General features: G+C 36.7%; 1 protein-coding gene across 2 annotated transcripts; it reads right to left on the bottom strand.

The window, feature by feature from the left end:
• Positions 1 to 266: 266 nt before the first annotated feature.
• Positions 267 to 15500, bottom strand: PTCD2 (pentatricopeptide repeat domain 2). Of its 2 annotated transcripts, XM_015818539.1 has the most exons (10): positions 15361 to 15500; positions 13757 to 13849; positions 11581 to 11710; positions 10966 to 11083; positions 9961 to 10039; positions 7787 to 7878; positions 6151 to 6264; positions 4179 to 4253; positions 2753 to 2863; positions 267 to 1502 (listed from the first exon to the last, which is right to left on the bottom strand). In XM_015818539.1, the coding sequence occupies exons 1-10, from the start codon at positions 15473 to 15475 to the stop codon at positions 1278 to 1280; spliced, it is 1152 nt and encodes a 383-aa protein (XP_015674025.1). In that variant the 5' UTR covers positions 15476 to 15500; the 3' UTR covers positions 267 to 1277. The 2 variants fall into 2 exon arrangements, with proteins under 2 accessions (XP_015674025.1, XP_015674026.1); XM_015818540.1 differs by lacking the exon at positions 2753 to 2863.
• Positions 15501 to 15681: the final 181 nt, after the last annotated feature.

Consider the following 15681-nt stretch of genomic DNA (forward strand, 5'->3'; position numbering starts at 1 on the left):
TCATGAGCGAGTTTGCTATACAGATAGTACTTACTTATAACTGTTCAATGATAATTTGAAGCTCTGACAGCCTTGCTAAAAGTGAACCTAAGACCCACCCTCAAAGTTGTGAATGCCACACCACCCTCATGGTCATGTGATCACAATTTGAGCACTTAGCGACCAGCTTGCATTTACGATGGTTGCAGTGTCTTGTGTTCATGTGATCATGATTTGTGACCTTCCCAGCTGGCTTCTGACAAGCAAAGTTAATTGATTAACTGACAAGCAAAGTTAATTGGTGAAGGCAGATTTGCTTAACACCCAATTTATTCATTTAACAGCAACTTAATGAGCGGTAAAATGATTTTAAAATTGGATTCGGTCATGCAATGACTTACTTTACAACCATATCAATTTATAATGTAAATTTTGGTCCCAATTGTGATTGTAAGTTGAGGACTATCCGTGGTGGTAAAGGTGCTACTCTAGAAACCAGCAGATTGAATTGTAAGCCTCTCTTACACATGGATAACTGTGAGCCAGGCACTCTCTCTCAGTCCCATCTACCTCACAAGGTGGTTATCAAGGGGAAAATAATAGACAAGAGTATTAGATATGTTCACCACTGAGACAGAAAGACAAATAAACGTAGGATAAAAACATCTTAATAATAATTCACAAAGTAATTATATTTAAGCAGACCACTTTGGTGAACTCAATCCAAATGGGCCTTATTTGACTTTGACTTAATAGTTGTACAAATCTAGCTTCTGTAATTTGGCATATTGAATAAATCTAGTTAATTTGGTTACTAACACAATCATGCTTAAGTGACCATGGGTGAATGTGATATGTTAATAGCCCCCAAAAGACCAGTGAACTTTGAGGCTAAGTGTGGACCTGAACCTGCATCTCTTTAGCCCAACACTATGTAACATTATCTAACAGAGGTTCTTCCCTTTAGTGAATTCCTCAGAAGAACAGAGCAAGGGAATCTTCTCCATATCACTTTCTCTCCAATAAAAACCAATGAACATGGTAATATGAAATCAAGAAAAGCCTTCATGAGCGTGGCAAACTCTAATTTTCCCTGCAGATTCTTTTAACTGTTTCTGCAAAATGCCTATTATGAAGTTATGTTAGGTTTTTACATTATTTACTTGGCAATATACCAGCAAAACAATTCATGTAATTTATGATTATCAGTATTCCTCCGAAAAAACCCACACTAAATGAAAATCTTGTAAGAAAGACATGTGTATTCTAGGACAGAATTCCTGATGGGGAAAGTGCACTCAATCAGTTAGCAGAAAAGACTGGAGAGGCTGTAAAGTCCGTTGACTCCGTTTTGATTCTTTCAACAGCTGCATTTTGTATCCTTTGGGATGTGGGACCTCACACAGCAGGTCATTCAGAGTCAGTTCATTTATCTGTCCTGAGGCTTTTAACTTGGTAACAATTTCTTCAAACTGAATAATGAGGTCTGGATCGAGTTCTAGTTTTTCCCTGGCAGCAATTATCTGTAAGATTACAGCAAACAAACCATGATCAATATAGAACTGTCTTTTCTATGCCAAATCATGATAAACCTTTACCAAATGTACAGAAAAAAGGTCCTAATTCAATTCCTCCTAGCAATTTGTTATGAAGGTACACACCTGTGAAAGTTACATTTATCTGCAGCTCTATGCATCAAGGCTTATCTTGTTCAGTTTCAAGCCACAAGCTAGAGAGGTTTTAAATTTGTGCATTGTCAGATGTTTCCCAAAATATTTGTTAATAGAGACTAATTAGATGAGAAAAATATTCCTAAAGGTAACCAAATTCAGCCAGCTCTTTCAATATGTTAAGAGGCTGTTTATATGAATGGTTATTTCAAGATAATTATTGCCAAATTGTTTCAGATTCTGATTTATTTATAAAAAACTCAAATGAGCAATGATTCTCACTATTTACAGTGTAATTTACCTTGGGCTAAAAAATCAGGAATAGGGGTGTGTTCTATTAAACAAATAATGCTTGCAGCTGATATAAAGCATATAAAGTATATGGTAGTACAAATAATCTAACAAATTTCAGCAAGATGTGGAAGAAACAACAGAGATATCCACAACAGCATGGGTACATTTATTCCGGTACAAAATGCTTTCCAATTTATTCCTTTGAGCTGCATTTTGAGTGACATTTCAGCTGCTATAGAAACAGCTCAAGAGATAAATTAACAATAGATTTCATAGTGCTTTCAGCATGCAGCAAAACAGGCTATAAAAGTGTTGGATATATATATATATATGCATAACCCCTCCTGCCTGAAAGGAAAAAAAAATCAGCTATACTTCTATCTATAACAGCAGTTCTCAACCTATGGGTCGCAACCCCATTTGGGGTCGATTGACCATTTCACGGGGGTCGCCAAGCAAGGCTGTCCGCCATTTTTTCCCCTTTTCCGGCGGGTGCCTTACCTCCCTTGAGCTGGGCCAGCTGGTGGTCGGCCTGCTCCGTCTCTGCCGCTTGCCAGCTATGCCTCGGCCGGCGCAGGGGGCGGAACCCTGCATGCGCGGTGCTCCCGGTCAGGGAAAGTCCTCGACTTACGACCGGTTGGGTAGTCCTCGACTTACTACTGGTTTAGTCCTGGACTTACGACTGGTTTAGTCCTCAACTTACGACCAGTTTAGTCCTCAACTTACGACCGGTTGGGGGTCGCGGCATTAAAAAGGTTGAGAACCACTGATCTATAAAAGCTTGCTTCTATCCAATAATTTTCACTTACCACATCCTTACAGAAGTTAGGTTTTCTCACAAAATATGTATCGAATTTCGAAGCTTTTTCCAGTGTTTGCACAAGAATATTTAGATTTCCAAAGGCAGCCAAAAGAAGAATCTTCAATACAAACACCACAAAAGAATAATGCTTTAACAAATTATGGATTGTGTCAGAAGAAAAACCTTCCAAATAGGCAGATCAAAAGTCTTTGTACCAGTAGCCCTGATGATCATCAACAGAATGTACTGTTTGTAAAGTGCTGTGGAATTTGGTACCCTTATGAATATGATACACCTATTGCTGATCATTGATGGTGGCAAATTCCAGCTATATATTTTTCAATATAAAACGTAAGTTATAAAAGTTACAATAAAACTTGTGATACAGAACCTGTCTGTCTCTTTAATTATTTTACTCACAATAACAAACACAACTAAGGGAGGGAACATGCTGGGATTGAAACTTCAGAGCAACCTTCTTCATTGCAGCCCAATATAGTGGAGAATGTTATGCTAAAAAGGGCTGCTTAGGAACATTCTTGCTATTACTATGGAAATAATCATTGCCCTCCAACTCCAAATTATTACAACAAACCAATAAAATTGGTCTGAATAGGAGGCAGGAATGGGGAAGAATATCTCATGAAGAAATTGTTTTGTTCCTAAATAAGCATTAGATCACTGATTGTTCTCTATCTGCTGTCCCTTCCTCCATCTGCCCCTCTTTCTACCACTCCCATATAGATGTCTGTATCTTCAATTTTAAACAAAGATATTTTGACATAGTAGTTATGGCATCGAAACTACTAGAAACTGGGAGACTGAGTGATAGCCCCACCTTGGGCTAGTCACTTTCTCTCAGCCCTAGGAAGGAAGCAATGGCAAACTACTTCTGAGTAATCTTGCCAAGAAAACTACAGGGACTTGTCCAGTCCGTCTCTGAGAATCAGACATGATTAAACAGAAAAAAATGGAATACTAATTGCTCCCGTTTTCAATGCCATATCCTCTCTGAGATTATCTCTGCTTGCCCACTTTTCACTGTTCTTTCAACATTTTGTAAGTTATTTACTCCTACATTTGCTGCCATGGAAATTTTTATTAACAAAAGATTTTAAAAAGATTCCTTAGAACCATTTCACAGAAAAGGTTTTGCCAGCATATTTGAATAATTTAACCATTGGTTATTTAAATATATCATTGACAAACAGTAAATGAGTCACTACTTATATTTTTCCAGTGTTGATCTGCCACAAAGCAAATCGAAACACTTGAAAATTAAAGGACATAAAGAAAACAATAAAAGGCAGAGATGTTTTTAATTAGCGCTGGAATAGAGCAGATTAAATTGCAATATGCTGTTTAAGGCAAGGGACATCCTTTGTCTTAAAAATATCATCAGAACGTAGAACACACAGATTAAGTGTATTTACCTTTAGATTATCATATATTATACTTTCTGTAGGCTGCAACTGTGAAAAATAGTACTGGGCCTTCAAAAAATCATTCTGTAGAAGGAAACAAAAATAATAGTCATTCTTTAAAAATATTGCCTAACATTTTATTTAAATCCTAACAATTGGCTCTCATAACCTCTCAGTAATAAATAGACCTATCATATACACATTATTCTAAATCAGAAGTAGTAGTATTTATTTATTCAGTCAATGACCAGCACATTTAAAAGAATAACAATATAAAGCAAATTAATACAGCACATAAGACAAATCACATGATATAACATTCATACCTCTATAACTGTATTAATATATTAACTGACCAAGTAATGATAAATTTAAAAAATTTAAAAACTGTAATGTAAATATCCTGAAGCAACTCATTAAAAATAACTACCTAAAAGTAATATTAGGGATAAATGTGAAAACCTCTTAAACCAATAATTTCTTTAATTGCTGTTGTCTTACTTTCATTGCAGCAACATAAAATTTCACTACTGGACAGGAAATAGTGGATTTCAAATCCTGGAGAAGATAATTCAGATGAAATGTGTATACTCTAGCTAGGAACATTTCTATTAGAGGTGATATATAAATAGACCTTATGTCCCTATAAAATATCAATATAATAATAGGTGTAAGATTGTTTCAACTTCTTTATCACCATGGATAAATGTGCTCCACTATGGGTATTTTATCTGTCTTGGAATAGTGCTGATGGAAAAACACTGACTTTAAAAAATACTAATCTCAACTTAGAGAAAGTGAGATTTTGTAGGTCATATGCTGCTTCCCATGTATCCTTACTTATTCATATTCTGTCATGTTGGGACAACCTGTTGACTTCCAATCAAAACTTTCAAATACTTTTCACATGGAATCCCCCTCCCAGGCAATTTAAATGTGTTAACCTGCTCTATGCCCTTCTACCCTTCAGTGAGCAATATGTTGAATCTCCAGTTGGTGAACTCCCATCTTCTGCCACAGTTAGCCATATTGACTAAAACTGCTGTGAGTTGGAATTCAACAATGTCCAGGGGATGACTTTAATATTCATCACTGTTATATGCTGTTCAGTTCACTCTGAGCCCACCTCAAAACTGGCAATATTTGGGCCCCCTGGCTTTTGAGGATTTTCCATCTTTATTCTCAGATGGGGAAGCATTTTCCCATTCAAGACTGACATACAATCTGAGGGTTGTCTTAAACTTAAAGAGTAGGTGGAGACTGTGGCCAGTAGGGCCTTTGGACAGAACCATCTGTTCTGGATTAGGAAGACTCTGAGACAATCACTGATATCCTAATCATCTTATAACTACACTACTGCAATGCACTCTACACAGGGCTGCCCTTGAAGTCCATGTGGAAGCTACAGCTGGTTCAGAACGGGCATGCTACAATGTGCCTACGTGATTCCAATACTCCACAAACTTAGTTAACAGTTGGTTTCTGAGTGCAATTCAAGGTACTGGTTACTTCCTAAAAAACCCTTCATGACATAGGGCCTGGCTAGAGAGACAGCCTATCTCCAATTATTTCTACGCATCTGGTAAGAATGAGGAGAATAAGTGCATATTGAGTCCCTTCAATTAAACAATGTCAGCTATTGGGACCTAGCAAGCATAACTTCTCTAGTTAGTGTCAGTCTGAAACAGCACCCCTGTTGAGACCCAAATGCCCTCCACCCTGATGATGTTCAGAAGATTTGCTGAAAACCTGTCTGTCCTCCAGGCCTTGACGGTAGGATTTGGTTAAGTTCTTGTAAGATATTTATATTTTATATATTCTAGAGAATTTGTCCTCTGGATTCTTACCGTTTATTTTCTTAGTTCTTTACTGTTAATCCCTTTTTAAGCATAAGCCACTGCACTGAGGCTATTGTACAAACACACACCAAAGGATACAGAACATCAAACTGCACTGATAATAGAAATAAATAATCCTTTACCTGTTTTAGACCAAGTGCCACTATAAAATATTGTGTTCTTCTTGAAAGCTCATGCCCATAGAGATGCTTATCTTCAAGTAATGTATTAACAATTTCCCAAGACGCTGGGCTGTTCTGCAGGATGCAAGATTTTTAGTATATGTATAATTGCAGGGCAGACTACAATTCAGAGATGTTACAACTTTACTGAATTCTAAATGCTTGGGCTATGAAAAGTGCTCAGAACTTCTCTTAAAATCCACTAATGGTAAAAACAAAACAGAATTGTAAACAGGCTATTTATAAACTCCCATGAAAACTGGAGCTCAATGGATACTCCAGTGTGATTAATTTGTGAACACATCAGGAAAGCTAATATTTAGTACTTCTCTAATGGAAGACCATGCAAGCCTCTGTGTCAGACACAGGTAAAGGAAGAAGTATATCTCCTCTCCACATAGACATATTGTTTCCAAGCTATCAAACTTCCCCTCTTTGTACAGTTGAAGATTCTATTTTTCTTGAAGGAGGAAGAGTTCCATATGGAGAAAGAAGCTTACTGTATGTACTTTTCCTCATAGAAAGCAAGCTTAATTTATTAATAAGATACTTACTATGGACAATTTTTTATATTAGTCAAAGCACAAACACCTACCAAATGACTGTGATTCACACTTATTTTGGTATATCTTTTACAAAGCCTACTGCAGTATTTTGTATTACTGAAAAGATCTGCTTTTGTGTATCATAGTTTTATGCAACTAGTGATGACTATTATGTTCTTTACACAATGGGTAAGCCATACTATGCTATTCACAGCTCACGTGGCAATTTAAATAGAGACTACAGACAAATGGAAGAAGGATCAGGCTGTCAATGGCTCCTTATCTTAATGGCTGTGCATTACCTCTCTAATCCCAAGTATAGCTGCTATAGAGCAGTAGTAGATCACAAATATTATCCTCCTTGTGAACTCTGAATGATTCTCGCTGGCATATGTGTCATGAAACACTGGATTTCTTAAGTCATAACCTGAGGCAACAAGATTATTATGATCTTATGTCAAAAGAGCAAATGCTATAATTATTTTAAATACATTTTCCTTAACTTTTAATTTCAAAAAAATCATATTTTTATTTGTCAAATTTATATATTATATATTTCTGATTCAACTATGACTATCTGCAAAACATGTAACTCTCCACTTCAGTAGCTATAAAACACCATCTGTTTAACGCCAGGGAAATCTTAGTGTCTGCCGCTGGTTGACAAAGCACCAAGACAGAGAGAAAAAGAATGCAGTCATTTAATGATATTGTTTTTACCATGGATTTTGTCATAAGTAAAATAAAGACTCAGGAACTCCCAAGGGTGCTTTTTCAAGAGGCAACTAGACTTTCTTGTTTTTCCTTGAAGACATTTCGCTTCTCATCCAAGACGCTTCTTCAGCTTCAGAACTGAAGAAGCTTCTTGGATAAGAAGCAAAATATCTTTAAAAAAAAACAAGAAGTCCAGTTGCCTCTTTGAAAAGCACTTTTGGGACAACCATGACCTGAATGACTGAGAATCTCCATAAAGACTAAGGAAAACTAAATTAAAGAGAAACGTAGACACAAAATCATATTAAACACAATTTAAACAATATATATATCATTACCAGTTTGTAGCATATTGCAAATGCAAGCAAGTAGGTGTCTTGGCTGAATCTGACATTTTCCCTGTCCATTTCTAATAGCACATTCAGGGCATCTGTGGAATATAATTTTAATTTTAAGCATTCCCTCAGTATTTGCAGATAATCACACATTCCAACTGCTAATTAATAATATTTGCAACTGAAATAAATTATTTATTAAAAAAAAACTTGGGGAATCAATTACGGTACACACCATTAGATTCTTTCAGGGTTCCTTGGTGTTCTCTGAGCTTAGTTGTTTTGTTCATTGCCAAAAGTAGGTATCACATGATCAGATGATGTTACCTATTTTCAGTAATGAAACATTAGCAACAAAACAACCAAGCTGAGAGAACACCAAGGACCCCTCATTTCAACCTGAGCTACAAATATTCTCCTCTATCAGTATTGGGCAAATATGTTCTTTTGAGACATATGAATGCCTGTCATACACACTCACACAAAAATTCTGCCATAGGAAGAGGTTGATTTATACAATGCTTTTCATGGTGGGTGGGGGCAGTCAAAAAATAACAATTTAGCAGGAGGCAAATTTGTGAAGTTCTTCCTATGGTTATCTTTTCCCCATCTCTGAATACACAAGTACATTGCTAGAGGAAGCATTGGGATATTTCTGCTTATCACTTTCCAAGAATGCCTATTGGATTCAAATGCATTCTTGCAAGCCAAGATCATATTGCAGGTTACTGCAATGCAATTAAAGTATGTATTAAAAATTACATTAGGTAGAGCAGGGACGTGATAGATGACAAGGAATGAAGCTATGAACAATGCAGCCCATGTTCTCCAAGCTGGGGATGCCAATTAGAAATGATTTTATACCTAAATTCTAAGATTACAATAGTTCAGTGGAAATCATATATCAGTGATGGCGAACCTTTTAGAGATCGAGTGCCCAAAAACTGCCCCGCCCCCTGGCCTGCCCCCACTCCACCCCACTCTGCTCCACCCCACACCACACACAGGGCCACCCACCACCTCCATGGCCCGCTGCAGATCACCCAGGCGGCCCTGCAGCGTCATGTTGGCCACGCCCTCCACCCGCGCCCCACAGCATCATCTGCATGCAATGGGGTACAAGGGTGGAGTTTTGTCCCTGCTGTCCAGCTGCCATGTGCTTGGCTGCGCTGCTCTGCGCAGGCTGTACCCAGGGGCGACTCTCCTCTGGGGGGGGCTGCTGGTGAGGAGGGAGCCATGGGGGGAGGCAGGACTGGGGCGATGGCATGCGTGCCCACAGAGAAGGCTCCGAGTGCCGCCTCTGGCACTCATGCCATAGGTTCGCCACCACTGTCATATATCATAATAGTAAAAACAATATACTATGTGATAGCAAAAAATTCGATGCATCATTGTTTTAAATTTACTATTTATACTATTTATAACTGATAACAATTGGAATAAAATTGCATGCTGTATTAGGCTTCAGCACTGATGTCCGGATACAATTTTCTTTGCAACTCTTGTATTATGAAGTGATTAGAAAGGGTGTTTTCGGCACCTGAGTCACAAAATTGCAAGTTAAAAATATTCCCAGAGAACCAGAGCATTACAAAATCCACAATAATTAAAAGGTATAATCTAAAATTTAAAACATTAAAAGTGATAGACATCTTGCAAAACCTCATGGCAAACATGTCTTGAGATTTGGGTTTCTTTTCAAAAAGAATTTTGATTCCATTTTGGAGGTCTGTAATATCTAGAAATAAGTGCTGTGGTAATTTCAGTTTTAAATGTCATAAAGCTGAAGTACTATACAAAGTTGTTTGGAATTAAGTCTTATTGTCTAGAAAACTCTTTCTTTCTAACAGATATTTACACAGAATGCCATGTGCCATGGCAAAAGAAATGTTGTGGTCAAACAAAATTTGGTCAAAATTTAAAATTTTCCAAGCTCCCAAAAGAAAAAGTAAAATTTTAAAAAACTCCAAAAAAGTACCATATTTTCATTTGGTGAAAGATTACATTCACTGAATGAAAACAAACATCTAATGACCACAGACTTAAGAGAACTACAATTATTTTTACACGAGGTGTTATAGCTCTGCAACATCGAAAAGTAATCATGTAAAATTTATTAGATCAAATTATTCAGTGGCAATTATATTATAGTGTGATTAATATTATCTTTCCTTTACCTTCATAATGGCCCTTTTCAAATAACATGTCCATTAATATATTGAATGATGTGTAATCTCCAAAGAAGCCATTTAGAGTCTGAAAAGGAAAAAAAGAATCAGTAAATATAACTGTATTGGCTGTCTTCAAAGGAAATCACTCTATTCATAATGCTTGAGAAAAACTTGTATAAAAATTCAGGGCTTTACATTTTAGGATCATCCTCTCAAGCTGCAAAGGTTTATTTAGGAGAGAGTCATCATTCTCAAAATACATTTATCACTATAGTACTTCTGAAAATAAATTATCAAAGGTTAAAGGGTGATTTATTAGAGGACTGTTTGAAAAATTCTTGGAAATGCACAGACCATGGAATGTCTTCCTTTGGATCTTAATCATGGACTAGAGGAGACTGTGCTCAAACCTTGGAGTAATCCCCAGTGAAACAAGACTTACTTCCAAGTGTAGAGTCCCATGTAACTGGCAAGACCAAGGAAATAAGAGTAAGTAGGATTTCAGGAAGGTATCTTTAATGCTAGTCCGAGATAAGTACAGAATCTTGAAAACTAAGAATTTCTCAGCCTTAGTTAGGGTGAATTAATTAATTTTCTTGAAATGCTTTTTCTTGTAGGTGGATGAGCTCCCAGCTGTGAGATGAACATTCATTCATCTTCTTCCCTGCCTTTCCGCTATCCCTCACCCCAAGTATAGCACAGGATAAACTCCAAAATTAGGTCAGCTACATTTGTATAGGATCCAATCTGGGTCAGTCCCCGGGATCAGAGGCTTTGCCTTCTGAGCTTTTGGACTCTTGCTGGAACCCATTTTTATAACTCGAGGTTCAAGATTCCAGATATTCCAGGAATTTAAATGGAACCCAAATGTTCCAAACTAAACCTGTGGGCCTTAAAAAGCTCCACTGATTTTAAGATGTTGCATAAGAAAAATAAATTGCCCTATGGGTTGAATTTCATGGTTAGAATGATAGAAAATAAAAACAATACAAACATAGACCTGAATTTCACCTGGTCTTTGATGAGTTCCAGTGCAACTGCTTCAAGGTCTAGTTCATAACATAACCTCATAAATATGGGTCCAAATCTGAACTCTCCAAAAGCTCTGTTACTGTTCTCTTTGTGATACCTGAGTAGAATACAGTTTTTGTTATGATGATGATTTAAGCTTAAAGATCAGACAGACACAATAGAGAATATTCATACCTCAATATGAATCTTCCACAAGATAGGAACCAAGATGCTGGGAAATGTTATAGTTACTTGTTTAGAGTTTCCAGAAAACCAATATCATTCAAATACCATTCAACTAAAAATAATGACAACCTACTTCCCATTCAACAAGAGAAGAGTTTATATAATAATCTCCCTAAAGTAGCTCTTTCTATCAAATGAATTTTGAATGATGGTAAAAGATTCTGTATTTTTTTTCCTTTTACTATGTTGTGGTTTGCATTATTTCCATAAGAATGAAATGTACAATATTTAGTCTTTGAAAAAGACAAAAAAAAATCAAATGTGAAATAATTAAGAATAGCCTCATTATAAAACTCCCTTATTGTAACATGACCAGAAATGAACCAAAGATAATACAAATGAATATACACATTACTAAATGATTCTTACCTGTATATGGTTCTTTTGACTAATTCTATTTCATTTTTGGATTGACATAGATAAAGTAGATTTATTAATTCGGTTTTGAGGATAAGGGTATCATTTGCTAATTTTTTTTCAACAGTTCTGAAAAACTCATCTGAAATTGAAAAAAAAGTAAATTGTTTATATTGTATTCAATTGTATTTACAATCAGCTATTAAGGTTACAATATTGCAAAATTGGTAGAATAAAATGAAGCTGACCTTTGCTTTTGTTTATACCTAGGATGATGTAACTTTCTAGTTTTGCTGGAACAGTCCCCTTTTGGGGAAGGTATCCTACAGATCAGACACATTCCTCAAACCAGGAAAATATTCTGGTTTCCAGAATTTGATCCAGTTCAGCAATAACAATAGCCAAAAGAGCCAGAAGCTCATGTCCGCCAGAGCAGGAAATTGCTCTGTACTTTGTTCCCTGAGCATAATGATGACGGCTACCAAACCTGGCTACCACATGCCTCTGGATGGAAACAAGGACTTTGAGTTTCTACTTCTGCCATTTAGTGATTTACCTGGATTTTTGCAACTTCTGAAGCACTTGGGGATAGAAATGAATACAGGCAGTCCTCATTTAGCAACTAACTGGGACAGGCAACTCCATCACTAAATCATAAAGTGATTAAGCAAGACATCAAGTGACCATGATTTGGAGTTTTACTGCTGGATTCCTCACTGACTTTGCTTGTTGGAACCCAGCAGAGAAGATCGTAAATAACAATCATGTAACCCAGGGATGGTCGTAAATGCACGCTGGTTTTTGCGAAGCATTCATATTTTGAACATGTGACAATGGAAATGTTGAGACAATCATTAAGTGCAAGAATCAGTTGTGAAATTACCTTTTCAACCCCATTGTAACTTCTAACTATTGTAAAACAGGGCAGTCTTTAAATATAAACCCATGGGCTTTAAAAAGAACTGCCTTTAAATATACAACTATATAAATTTAATGTGTGCTGTGGGAAATCTGATTAAGTGAATCACTGTAGTTGTTAAGTAAGTAGCAAGGTTGTTAACTGAATCTGGCTTCCCCACTGACTTTGCTTGTCAGAAAGTCATAAAAGGTGATCACATGATCCCAGGACACTGCAAAGGTCATAAATATGAGTCAGCTGCCAAGTTTCTGAATTATGATCACATGACCATGGGGATGCTGCAAAGGTCGTAAGTGTGAAAAATGATCATAAGTCACTTTTTTCAGTGATGCTGTAACTTTGAATGGTCACTAAATGTACTGTTCTAAGTTGAGGACTAACTGTAATGCTTTTCTGCTACTCATTAAAAAAATATATTTCTTTTTTCAGGTTTCCATGCAAACCCTGAAAGAGAAACAGATGCTTTAAGAATCACTTTAATGAATCACTTTTGTCTTCTGCAAAAGCTGCTTTAATATTTAACAGAGAGGTGTTCGCACAATATTTGAAGCATACTTTATGAATTACTTTTGAATAGTGCGTATCTTTAACACATACCTAATAAAAAAACTCCCAAAGTTTGTTGATTATTTGGATAGAGAGATGGGCAGCATATAAATTTAGTAATAAATAAATACATTTATTCTTAACAAGAAAATACAGGTAATCTCGACTTACGACCATAATTGAGCCCAAAATTTCTGTTGCTAAGCAAGACATTTGTTAAATGAATATTGTCCATTTTATAACCTTTCTTGCCACAGTTGTTAAGTGAATCAATGCAGTTTAGTAACATGGTTGTTAAGTGAATCTGGCTTCTCCATTGACTTTGCTTGTCTGAAGGTCACAAAAGGGGATCACATGATCCCAGGACACTGCAACTGTCATAAATATGAGTCAGTTGCAAAGCATCTGAATTTTGATCACATGACCATGGGGATGCTGCAACGGTCATAAGTATGAAAAAGAGTCATAAGTTACTTTTTTCAGGGTCACTGTAATTTTGAATGGTCACTAAATGAAATATTGTAAGTTGAGGACTACCTGTATAGCATTGCACTGCATATAAATACTATTTTCTGGGGGGAGGGAGGGAAGATGTTAGACGCTTAAAGAGACAGTATCTTAGCTATCATACTGTGTGGATTAGTGAAATCATAGTTCGTACATCACAGATACAAATTATGCTCCTCAATTTTAATTTGCAAATGATTAATTTGATGTAAATACCTTTTTGTCCATATATTTTATATTGATTTTCCAATTTCTTTTCTTGAAATTTATGTAACTGCAGAACATCTTCTGTTAATAAGTAACGTTTTGCTGAAAATGGAACAAGAAAATACAGTAGTGTTTTTATTTATCCTAAATTTTAATCTTAATCAAATAACCATATTTCCAACTAGAAAAATGACACAAGACCTCAGAGACATTTTCCTTTATGCAATTAATATTATTCTGATGTGTCATGATTATAAACATTGTACAGTAATACTTACATGTCTTCACTATGATCACTTCTATTATAACAATAAAATTCAATCAGGTTTTGCCAAATAAATGTGAATAATTTCAATTCCTCAAAAACAGTAAGTGTCAAATCTCAATCATATAAACTCATATTTCTGATTTCTTGATGCTCCCTGACAGCTTCCCACAAGGATCTCAATGGGGAAGCCGGCAGGAAGTCAGAAGTCACTCCCGCTCCCCTTGCTTTTTGCCTATCCATGGTCCTTCTGTTTATTTAGGTAAGAAAATATCTCTGAAAGGAAGACACAACAGGTCACAGGCTGTCTAATAACTACTGAAAACATAATTTCCTACCATTTTAAAGAACAAAATAGGCTTCGGTATGATACAACTGCTTCAGTAAGCTTAGTATATTTTTAAAAACAGAAACAAAATTCTTATCCATTTGTGACATGGTTTTATCAATTTCTCAGTATTGGTCTGCTAAGTATAGTCTTCGCTAAAAAAAAGTTAGGTATGACTCCTGGACCTTAAACACTGTCCACCCCATTATAATAATGGATCCAATTTAAATCTGAACTGGGTCAATATAATGTATGAATCCGTTTACACATTCCTTCCTTTATTCTTATTCACCCATTCCCATTCATACAGTACATACTTGCTAGTACTGTTAAAAATGTTTCTTGTATTGCTTGACCTTTTGACAACACATTATATAAATATAAAACATCTGGACCTTGTTTCTGTACCTTAAAAAGACTTCACTCCCCACCACCACCCCTTAATAAATGCTTTTTGCTTGCCTGAATTAAATAACAACAACAATAACAATAATATTTGGTGATTCCTATTTTCGGGTGAGCAAAGAACCCCTTTGCAAAGGTAAAAATGTCTCTCCCAAAATCGGGGATCAAATTCTTAGCAGCTCCACGTCAAACTCGGTGTCTGACTTTCGAAGCCACAATTTGGAGGCTCGCACCCCTCGGGGCTCGGATTGACTTGCTTCAGTCACAGAACACGCCTGCCGGCACAGGACGAGTTCACCCACGCGCCTTCAAGGGAGGCAACATTACTTTAGAATAGAATAGAATAGAATAGAGCTGGAAGGGACCTTGGAGGTCTTCTAGTCCAGCCCCCCGCTTAAGCAGGAGAATCTATACCATCTCAGACTTGTAAGATTTGCATGGATATACACTTTAAAACACAACTCTGGGCGGGCTCACAATAGTGGTTGTTATTGATGACTATACATTACAAATTCCAGAGGTGCAAAGCAACTTTTCCATTTATTCGATCACTCTTTAAAGAGAGACCTAGAATTTCCAACCCCCTTTCTTTTCCTAACACCAATTCCAATGTACCTCCTTGAAAGCAGTTCCAACAGCCAAATCTGTCCGCAACCAGCCCGCCAGCCGCGGGATATTCGACTGTCTTTCGCAGGAATCGACCCGAGCATCCAACCACCAGCGAAGCCATCTTACCGCCGGGACATACGAAGAACCGCTACAAGGAGAGAGGCGCTAAAGGACCGCCCAAGAAGTGTTGCCCTTCTTTCCCCTACACTCTATTGTCACATAGGCTTTCGCTTAGCTATGTAATCGTCAGCTATGCTGGCTCAGGAATTCTGGGAGTTGAAGTCCACAAGTCATAAAAAGGCCGTAGTTCCGCGTCTCTAGCACAGA

The sequence above is a fragment of the Protobothrops mucrosquamatus genome, unplaced genomic scaffold, assembly GCF_001527695.2.
Source record: "Protobothrops mucrosquamatus isolate PMUCROS unplaced genomic scaffold, P.Mucros_1.0 scaffold762, whole genome shotgun sequence".
Lineage (NCBI taxonomy): Eukaryota > Metazoa > Chordata > Lepidosauria > Squamata > Viperidae > Protobothrops > Protobothrops mucrosquamatus.